The sequence below is a fragment of the Typopeltis vanoorti genome, chromosome 5 (assembly GCF_054136105.1).
Source record: "Typopeltis vanoorti isolate ZY-2024b chromosome 5, IOZ_Tvanoo_1.0, whole genome shotgun sequence".
Classification (NCBI taxonomy): Eukaryota; Metazoa; Arthropoda; class Arachnida; order Uropygi; family Thelyphonidae; genus Typopeltis; species Typopeltis vanoorti.
Genome location: NC_143553.1, coordinates 78,757,835 through 78,768,694, shown reverse-complemented (window position 1 = coordinate 78,768,694; position 10,860 = coordinate 78,757,835). Strand labels below are relative to the sequence as shown.

The 10,860-nt window shown below is 31.5% G+C and overlaps 1 protein-coding gene across 2 annotated transcripts; it reads left to right on the top strand.

Annotated features, from left to right (window-relative positions):
* The first annotated feature begins 277 nt into the window (after positions 1 to 277).
* LOC150106569 (uncharacterized) lies at positions 278 to 9,140 on the top strand. Of its 2 annotated transcripts, none has more exons than XM_090392541.1 (3): positions 278 to 372; positions 6,817 to 7,236; positions 8,297 to 9,140. In XM_090392541.1, the coding sequence occupies exons 2-3, from the start codon at positions 6,820 to 6,822 to the stop codon at positions 8,789 to 8,791; spliced, it is 912 nt and encodes a 303-aa protein (XP_090248667.1). In that variant the 5' UTR covers positions 278 to 372; positions 6,817 to 6,819; the 3' UTR covers positions 8,792 to 9,140. The 2 variants fall into 2 exon arrangements, with proteins under 2 accessions (XP_090248667.1, XP_090248666.1); XM_090392540.1 differs by lacking the exon at positions 278 to 372 and adding an exon at positions 4,202 to 4,422.
* The last annotated feature ends 1,720 nt before the right edge of the window (positions 9,141 to 10,860 follow it).

Sequence of the window (10,860 nt, the reverse complement as noted above, 5' to 3'; positions counted from 1 at the left end):
TACCAACATGCATCGATCGCTTCTGAGAAAACAGAAAATGCACTACGTACATAGGATATAATAAATTCTATAATTGTTTACACGTGGTAATGGTTATTTAAATCGTAATAATTCTGTATAACACGTTTCCTTAAAACGTATATTGGATAAAATGTGACTTTTCTTCGCTTTGAATCATATAGTACAGAAACCGATTCCAGTTTTGGTTTCGGTTTCTGATCTCGAAAGTAAAACTGAGGTACTGGATATAAAAGCAGCAGTTGGTTCCTCTTTTCATCTAAGAAGAGTGTCCAGAGCCGCTAGATACTGTTGTTACGTACTTGAAGAAAATTTTGTCTTCCAGATTTCTTTATTTATTAAGCTGAATACAATGTAAGTAGCTTAAGTATATGTTAATTTTCTAAATCTAAATAATAAATAATACAGCCTACAATCATACTTTCGTTTAAAAAATTAATTAAGTTATTGATTTTCAGTTAACTTACTTTCTCTTATGATAAAGAAGGTAGAATGTAGAGAAACCAAATGCTATATCAGTGGATGACTATGATCGGTATTATAGTGTTAAGCCTGCTGGCCTGTTCAGGCTTCAGACTATCTCTTTAAAAGTCTTCCTCTATTTCTCACTTCTATTTGGTTTATAGTTTATATTAGTATTCTTTTGGTAGTCGATTTCTTGATATTTGTTTAAATGTTTAAATAATTAACTTTTTATATGATTGTTTATAAAGTTCATTCTTACTCCAGTTGTAAATTTTCGATTCTTTTTGGAAGTAATTTAGTGTTCTGCTGCTCTTGGGATATTTGGTTCGGTTGTAGAAGTGTTGAAAAATATTTGTCTATAGGTGGCAGCACGAATTTTCCAATATAAGTGTGTGGTATTTCGTAACTGTTATTGACTATGGGAATTTTTAGTTTAGAGTCAAGAGGAGCCATTAGACATTTTCTGAATAATTAATTACAGGCTATCATTGGTGTCCCCCTCTCAAGCACACACTCTTTTTTCTTTCATGTTCACATTTTCTAAAATAATTAACCGATGGAATCTCAGATTTACTGCTTTTTTCTTCTTTCACGTTTTTCTTGTCAATAGGTTGTAGTTAGATATTTTCTAAAATAATTAACTATGAAATCTAGTTTTACTGCTTCTGTGCCATGTATAAGATTCTAAAAACGTCATTAGTTTTCTAACTAAATGTAACCTTAATTTGAAATTCTAGGCAGAATAAATATTCTTAAATATGGAGAATGTGCCAACGATACCTAAATTTGTTCATTTAAGTTTATAAATACAGATTTATATGACTGAAATATTATTTACAAATATATTCACAATGAAATTTAGAACATATAATTATCTAGAAATATTTCACGAGATTTGTCTCTCTTGCTGTTTTCCTGAAGAACGAAAAATTCCAAAGGGTTTTGGTTTCGTTTATTTAATTTTTTTTTTTTTTTTTACTTTACGGGATGGCCACAAACCATCTCTTTAAGAGTCTTCCCCTATATTTGGTTTATAGTTATAATAATATTCTTTTGGTAATCTATTTCTTGATATACTATTATCGTGTTGAACCTTTTGTTTGTGTAATTAATTAACTTTTTATATGATTATTTATAAAGTTCATTCTTGCTGTAGTTCTTGTAAATATTCCATTCTTTTCGCACGTAGTTTAGTTTATTCTTCTGTTTTTGCTTAAAAATTTCATTTTTGCTAATGTTATTTATTTATTTTTTTGTTATTTTCTATTTTTTATTTGTCGTCCATATTTCACTTCAATATCATATAACTGGTTCAGCTAACACATTGAATATTCATAATTTTGAATTTTTCTTCTATCAGATTCAAGATAATTAAATATGTTTTCTAGTTTAGTTCGTTTGCAATTCAGAACTACTTGCATCTTATTGATATCTTATTTCTTTAAAAGCCATAAGTTTTGTGTTTTAAGAAGATATTTCTGTCCTATATTTAGTATCAACTTTTCAAGGTTATTTATAATCATCAGTATGGTTATCCATCCTGCTTTTGCTTTTTTCAGATTTCGTTACTCCACTGTGTATTTGAATATACTCATTTAGTTCTTCAATTTTTTTTCAGTTACGTCAGCTCTTTTTTTACCATAATGATTTAGTATTTTCTCGAATTGTTATTTTTTTACACTATTGTTCTAACATTCCGTGTTAAAATTTTGATGTTTGGGTTGCATCTTTATTATTATTATTATTATTATTATTATTATTATTATTATTATTATTATTATTATTATTATTATTATTATTATAGCACCCTTTTTTTTGTAATCTTTAGTTTCTTTTCTAATCTGTCTGTTCAGTTTCTACTTATGTGAGCTTTACGTTTAATAGCCGAGTCATCTAGTTTAGTTACCAGTCATAAAAGTTCGAGTCTGATGACAGAAGTGCTGTTAGTTGATCAAGTGAATTCCCAGTAATCATTGCAGAATGACAGTGAACGCTACAGGATTCGTCCCGTACCCGATTCGTTACCTAAATTCTCTAATATACAACCCACCATTTTCCGTGTCTACTACATAATCCATCTATCTGTTGTTTACGAAAAATAGTTATTATTAATTTAGTTCATTAAAACTGGAAGAAAATATGTGTACAAATATTTTTATATTGAAAGTATTGTGGTGGTCAAAACTACATTATGATCTAAGAAGAATGCAGCTACAGTACTTGTGTTTCACTGTTAATAGAGGAAGAGCGGTTAGACCGTTAAGCCTAATCGTGCTTCACGGATTAAGTCACCGATGGAAACAGTTCTTTGTTTAGCAGTAAGAAGAAGAATAACTAAGATATACAGACCTTGTTACTTAGTTGGAAGTAAAATAACTGTGCACATTTCAGTGCCTAATATATGAAAAAGCTATTAAGTAAAATAACAACTTCATTGCACCAAGAGGGAGGAGCAGGGCCCTGGCCCACCAAAGAAAAAAGGAAAAAAAAAAACAGTAGAAAAATTTCCAAAAATCTTTTCCTAATTAAAATTGATTTTTTTTTTTATTTATGTGTGTCGTGTCTTCTATTTCTATACTACTTATAAATTAGCGATCATTGCCGATGATCAGGCATAGGGCATATGCGATGCATAGTTTTGATTCTCAAATAGTCTAATCAACCCCCCACCCGAGATTAAATCCTGAGTGCGCTATTGATTGCACCATTAATAAACGAATCCTATCACCACTCAACTGTTCTTTGCTGTTTATTCTATATTTTTTCGTCCTTGGCTGCTTTGACGTCATTGACGGAGTCGCAAGTGGTAGAGAATACAGAATACAGGTATCCCTATATTAACGCGGTTAATTAATCCCTCGATGTTACCGCATATATCAAAATCGCGTTAATCAAATATAATAATCAATGGTAAAAAGTACAATTCGTCCATGATCGATTACTGTATTAATAGTTTGTTTTATATGGTACTCTTTTAGGAAAAATAAAAAATTAATGCAAAGTAAATGTTTAATAAATACTTGTACCTACATTAGTTACTGCAATTTTTTTTTATCAAAAGTAGTTATAAAGTTAGTTGCATACATGTTTATTTCGAAGGAGAAATAATTATTCTACATCAAATACCTCACTTAAATAACGATGAGGTTCATGTTTCCGAATTCCCCTTTTGCACATAGACTTGGTTAGTGATCGAAGGAACTGAAACTCAAGCCAGTTTAATATTTTTCTTAATTAATTTTCATGGGTTCTGGCCGATTTCGCAGAATGAAAATGCGAAGTTTTAAACGGGGAAAATTTCTCTCGCCTTTTTATGAAACCATCTAAATTATCTTCAGTTTAAAAACACTCTAAAGAATCAGAGTAATTATTATTCTTATTATTAAGGAAATAAATGAAATTTGAAACGATATTTGGATTCCGAAAAAGTTGGATTCAATTCTCGTTGTAACGAGAAGTACCGGTATATATATACTGTATATATATTGTTAGACACTTATGATGTGTGTTTGCGTAACCTTGAACTTTTATGTCTGTTTACACAGGCGTTGCCTTGGCAGCTTGCCAGAAGGGAAACCACCGCGCATTTATACCAACGTGCATCGATCGCTTCTGAGAAAACAGAAAATGTACTACGTACATAGGATATAATACGTGGTAATGGTTATTTAAATAGTAATACTCCTGTATAACACGTTTCCTTAAAACGTATATTGGATAAAATGTGGCTTTTCTTCGCTTTGAATCATACAGTAAAGAAACCGATTCTAGTTTTGGTTTCGGTTTCTGATAGCGAAAGTAAAACTGAGATGCTGGCTATAAAAGCAGCAGTTGATTCCTCTGCAGTCACCTAAGATGAGTGTCCAGAGAGCAGATATATTCTGAGGTTACTTGAAGATAATTTCGTTTCCCAGATTTTTTTATTAAGCTGAAGACAACGTAAGTAGCTAAGTATATGTTTATTTTCTAAATAATACACCTAAATTCACACTTTTGTTTAAACAAATGAATTACGTTGTCTAATTTTTGGAAGTTATCTCCCCTTCTCTTAAGATAAAGAAGAACGTAGAATAGAATGTACGGAAAGCAAATGCTATATCAGTGGATGCGTATAACACGAATAATAATATTATTAACTTCTTCCCTTTGTAGTATTAGGCCTGCTGGTCTTTTCAGGTCTCAAACCATCTCCTTAAGAGTCTTCTCCGATTTCTAATTTCTACTTAGTTTATAGTTTCTATTGGTATTCTTTAGGTAGTCTATTTCTTGAGATGCTATCGGCATTTTGAACCTTTTGTTTGTCTAATTAATTAACGTTTTATATAATTGTTTAAAAAGTTCATTCTGGCTGTAGTTCTTTTAATTTTTCGATTTTTTTGTACGTAATTTAGTGGATTCTGTTGTTCTTTCTTAAAAATTTCATTTCTGCTGATGTTATTCTTTGTTTGTCTATTTTTTATTCATCGTCCATATTTCACTTCTATATCATATAAATGGTTTCGCTAACACATAGAATAAACTCGTTTTTTTTTCTTATATCACAGTCATGATGATTAAATATATTTGCTAGTTTAATTGGCTTGTAATTCAGAACTATTTTGCATTTTATTGATTCCTTTTTCTTTTAAAGTACTAACGGCTGTATAACGAAGCTATTTCGATTACATATTTGGTAACAGCTTGTGAAGGTGTATAATGATTACTATGATTGTCCTGCTTTTGCGTCTTTATATTTCGTTACTCCACTGCATTTGAATATACTCATTAATTCTTCAGTTTTTTGTTTGTTTTCTTTCTTTAAATCTGTTACCTAAGCTATGTTCATACCATACTGATTTAGAATTTTTCTCAAATTATTCTTTTTTTATGTGCTATTGCTATAACATTCCAAGTTAAAATTACGATTTATGCTTGCATGTTTATGATTATTATTTATTTATTTCTTGAATATAGTATCCTTTAAAAAAAATTCTAGGGTTCGTTTTCTAATTTCCCCATTCGGTTTCTATTTATGTGAGCCTTACGATAAATAGACAAGTCTAATTTAGTTACCAGACATAGCAGAGCTAGTCTGATAACAGAAGTACTGTTAGGTCGTTAAGCCTAACCGCTGTATACGGTTAAAGTCACCGATAGAAGCAGTTCTTCGTTTAGCAGTAACAACAAGAATTGCTACATAGTTGGAATGAAAATAACTGTACACGGTTTGGCGCCGAATATATGAAAAAAATATTAAGTGGAAAAGAACTTCACTGAACAGATAATAAATGTATCCTTTCCGCTATCGCCATTATTCAACTTCTTTTTGCTGTTTGTGATATCCTTTTTTGGATCTGGCTGCCCTGACGTCATTCACGCAGTTGCAAGTGATAGAGAATACGGAGTACGGTATACAGTTCAGAGAGAGAAAGGTTGTAAAGAAGGTACGATAAGGAGAAGGAAAGGAAGTCTCGCAAATAATTTCCTCTAAGAAATAAAATAACATTCTAGAAGAGTTGAATTCTGTTTCATTGCTGGATGGTTGATTTGAAAATAAAATGTTAATATGTTAGTACCCATTGCACGTAATTTAGTGGATGTTTCACAAGGAATATACGAAAACTGTTCATAATGCAATTCATATACTTTGGTAATTTTTCACTCATCGCATTAAATATTTGTTGTGATTAGTACTGTAAGACAAACAAAGGTTAACAACAGCAGAAATGAAGTTTATGAGAAAAACTGCAAAGTATACCTATTTGATCACAAAAGAAATGAAGAAATTATGAAAGAATTAAACCAAGAACCAGTAATAGCAAAAATTAAAAAATATAAACATAAATGGATGGAACACGTTCAAAGAATGAAAATAGAAAGATTACCAAAACAAGTCTTAAAGAACAAGCCATTAGGAAAAAGAAAACCACAACGTCCTCTTAAAAGATTCAACGATGACTTCTGAGGCCGGAACAGGCCATGCTAGGCCTAAATCCTTGATACGCTTGATGATGATGATGATGATTAGTACTCTAAAAATCAAAATACAAAAGCATTAAGACGTATTGCTGATGAACTGGTTGATTAACGAATAGCATGTGACTTAGAGTAAGTGAAACGAATTGTTTTCAATCACTTATGCTACAAAAAACAGAAGCGTAAAATATCTGACCTTTAACATTTCTGTTTTTATTTTCTCTCTAAATATTCAGTTATTTTATAAAAGTATTCAGAATGACTTACTCCATCATATCGTATGGATTAGTTGATTGAGAATATTTATTTCAATATTTACCATAAAACATTTCATTTTAACTTAAGATACTTAATTTTCTTTTTTTCCTTTGTCTTTAGCCGATGGAGTCGTCTACTTATTCTAAATGTAAACTATCAAGTAAATTGGATCCCGATCGTATATGGAATAACAAAGATCGCGTTTTTAAAACGGGCACCATATATGGTGGAAAATGGTTGATATCACTAAACAGTCAAGAGAAAGACCATGAAGGTCAAACAGAACTTGATAGGGGATGGTCGAAGGCAATGGAACTTGTGGATCTTGGAGTTTTCCAGGACGCAAAGTGCATTTTGCAAGAAGGTCCACGTGGAGTGATTGCTCTTTACACGAACGACTATAGACGTATCAGTGAGATCGAGAATACAGTGGCAAGCGATATGCAGTTCACTTTCCCCGTAATAGAACATTGCGAATTTAAAGATGACGGAAAGTCTGTCCTGAAGACAACTATTCGCTATCCCATCCTTAAAAGCCAGGTATTTGTTATATATATTATTAACAATAAGGGTCTGTTTCGAATGTAACACAGAAACAATTTAAAATAACGTATAAACTATTTTATTTGAATACCAATGACTGTTATATTGATGACAATAATAAGCACATATTTAAATGCTCAAAATGACATTCTGTATTAATAATTCATTAATTTATTTTTATTAGAATAATAATCGGAGATATAGCATGGAAACAGGAAAACACTTATGACATAAGCAACTATACTTAATTATTCCTTTGATGCCAACTGCAGGACAGCCAGAAATACATATCGTAATAGAAGACCCCGGACAACTAATTATGTCTGTAAGGTGACTCATAGCTATACATCCCATAAATGCTGAATAAATTCGCTTTTGAATACAAAAACCTTACAAATTACAGTGGCCTGAAAAGTCAAATACCCTAAGAGCATAATATGAACGGGAAATACGCACGTTGCACACCATACAGACTTGATAAAAAGTAATGTATTTTCACGCTTTTCAGTTAGTGATGCGTCATAATAGCTTTCTTTCCTAAATGTCACGTGTGTGTGTGTGTGTGTGTGTGTGTGTGTGTGTGTGTGTGTGTGTGTGTGTGTGTGTGTGTGTGTGTGTGTGTGTGTGTGTGTGTGTGTGTGTGTATTTGCCATTCTCAGATAAGCTTAAATGAAAAGCTAAGAGTCTTATTTAATTTGGCCATCACTTCGAGTTTTACATGGCTGTTCATTTTGGCGGAAAAATGGTTCTCATAAATCAATTCACACCTTTCAATGAATAACAGAATTGGTCTTTCAAGCCTTTGAAAATGTAATACTGCTCAGATTAACCAATTATACCATTACATAAAGAAGTTTTCAAAACACTTGTCAGGATACTATTCACATGCGATACCTCGCGGTATATGATGCGTTCCATGCAAGGAGGGAGTAAACCAACAATGAGAGTTCCCATTTATTTTATATTATTATTAATTTTTAAAATAGCGCACATCGAAATGATTAAAGAATTATTTCAACAATGTTCTAATGTTTGCTTTTCTTTTTTTTTGTAACAGATTTATCCATCACCAAGTAGCGTTGCCTGCTTTTGTCCGAATAAAATGCGTGGATTTAAAATCATTTGGGCCAAAAATGAGAACGACAAATATACCGAAGAAAACAAATACGGTGGAAAATGGCTTCTGTTGAGGGATGCTTACAACAAAGACGCCAACGGACTCACACAGCTTGACCGAAGTTGGCTCAAGGCAGTAGAACTTGTGCACAAGGGTGTGTTCGATGTGGTGAAATGCACGATGGAAATTAAGAATTCCAGTTGGGGAATGCTATTTTTCTTTACCAAAGACTATCGAAATATTGCAGACGTGAAGAAAGCAGCAGACGTCATTCTGGCACATTTTGAATATTTTCCGCGGATTAAATACAAAACCGATGAATCTACTTGTTGTGGAAATAATTATGGAAATGCCACTTACGAACCAGTTGCTATGTATATGTATACTAACGATGGTGTTCTTCATAAATTTCAAGAAAATTGGATTCCTATTTGAAGTCTCGTTGTAGAATCTGTATAACTTTGAGGAATTCGAATATTCTGAAAGAAATCTTTGTAAATATAAACTTTTATGTTCCTATATTTTGAATTTCATAAAGTGACATCGTGAAATTTAATATGTAATAGTAGTTAGTGGGCGTCTGTAGAATTCAACCACGTGCTTTCGAGCAGTTACCAAAAATTACTGAATTCATCAAGAAAATATACGATAATCTCAATGCATTCGTATAATAGTTGTAAATTTAATTTATTGTCTTGAAACTTTGTATATGTTAATATATATTAATATATTAATGCATATTATTGTAATACTGAGTAATGAATAAAATGATTTTATATACTAATGCATTATTTCTCTGCATAAAAATCACAATATTTGGTGAGTTGTATGTTTAATTGCATATTCAGTTAATATAGTCCACTGTGAAATATTAAAACGAAACATGTAACTATATAATATAATAAACAAATTTCTGTATGTGAAATGAGTCCAATTCCAATCTTAATTCAATGGTTTACGAATCGACTTGATATCGTCGTAAAATGTAAGGTGTCCTAATAGTGCTGTTCTGTGAAGATGAAACCTATTTTATCTAGGTGGTTCAACATTTCCAGATTTCTCTTAAATTGCCTTATATTGTTGCTTCTATCGGTCGTATAGCAACTAGAACTGTTGTTGCATTTTTGATCCAAATTCGCTGAATTTCCATATCCATATTGGTTAGTTTTTCATACACTTTTTTTTCTACTCCACTATTCCCACATAAATAAACCGCATATTTTGTTTTTCGACTATGGTGAGGTCTGGCATATTAATTTGGCATATTAATTCCCTGATGGTTGGCTATCTGCCTGAATTTTAAAGTGTAATTATGTATTCATTTTAACAAATTTGGTTCATGAGATATTTTCAAGTTGGGAATTCATATTTCCTAAAGAAGTTCCAGTGTACAGCTTTTGCTTTCTTTCTTGATGGTGCCCTGCTGAAGCTATCGTCGTGTTAGTTGATGTCTTTCAAATATTGACGGTGAAGTACGTGGGTTTTCCTAACTTCTGATAGTTTTGCCATTTATTTCTCATCGTGCTTTTTTTTTTTTTTTTTTGAATCCGCTATGTCCTACGTTTTTTTTGTAAGTTGCAATTAGCATATTTTCTGTGATTACCTTCATGCAATCTTTCAACTGTGTTCTTGACTTGAAGAAGCGTTCCCTTATTTGAAGAGTTTTAGGTGCCAATAGAGTAAGTAATTAGATTACTATTAGGTTTCATAGTGGATACCCTTTAGTTTATATGGTGACTGTTATTATTAATTTTTGTTATAATGTGCACAGTTAAGGAATTTATTTATTACACTTTTGATACGTTTATTGCACAATACTGAAGCCATTCGTTTTAATAATAATAATAATAAGTAGCAGATTATTATTATTATTTTTATTATTATTATTATTATTGTTATTAATATTATTAAAGTAGTAGATGAATATCAATCGATTAAATAGGCAGTCTTACTGATCAGCTAGTTAACTGTTTATCCCTATCATGTTTACAGGTAATCCTCTTCATATTAAACTCCATAATTAAAAATAAACAATATATCCTCATATCGTTTTATTTCTTTCAGTCTTTCTAATTAGATTTGGTCTTTTTTTTAAAAAAACAATCTGACGGTTACCTTTGATTTCGCAAACTCATTTTATTCGCCTTGCAATCAAAGTAATAACTTCACAAACAGAACAGGTGCAACATTGATTCCTTCAGTTTTACCCTTTCTCTCTGTTATACAGAGCACTTGAAAACGACTATACTAAAATATCTTGGTGGAAAGGTTGCAATTTTGACACTTTCACTGTCAAAATTGCAACCTTTCCACCAAGATTTTAACTCAGAGTATCAAAGAGTTCAGTTTAGGCAAAATACCGATGACAGTCACTTGCTTAGATTGAAAGGCAACCAAACAGGCGAATAGTTTTCAACAGATTGGTGCTGCATTCTTAATATGAGTTCCACTGAGGCACTTTCAGTGTAGGGAATTCCACCCATTCCTTTCGGATGATTTAACTT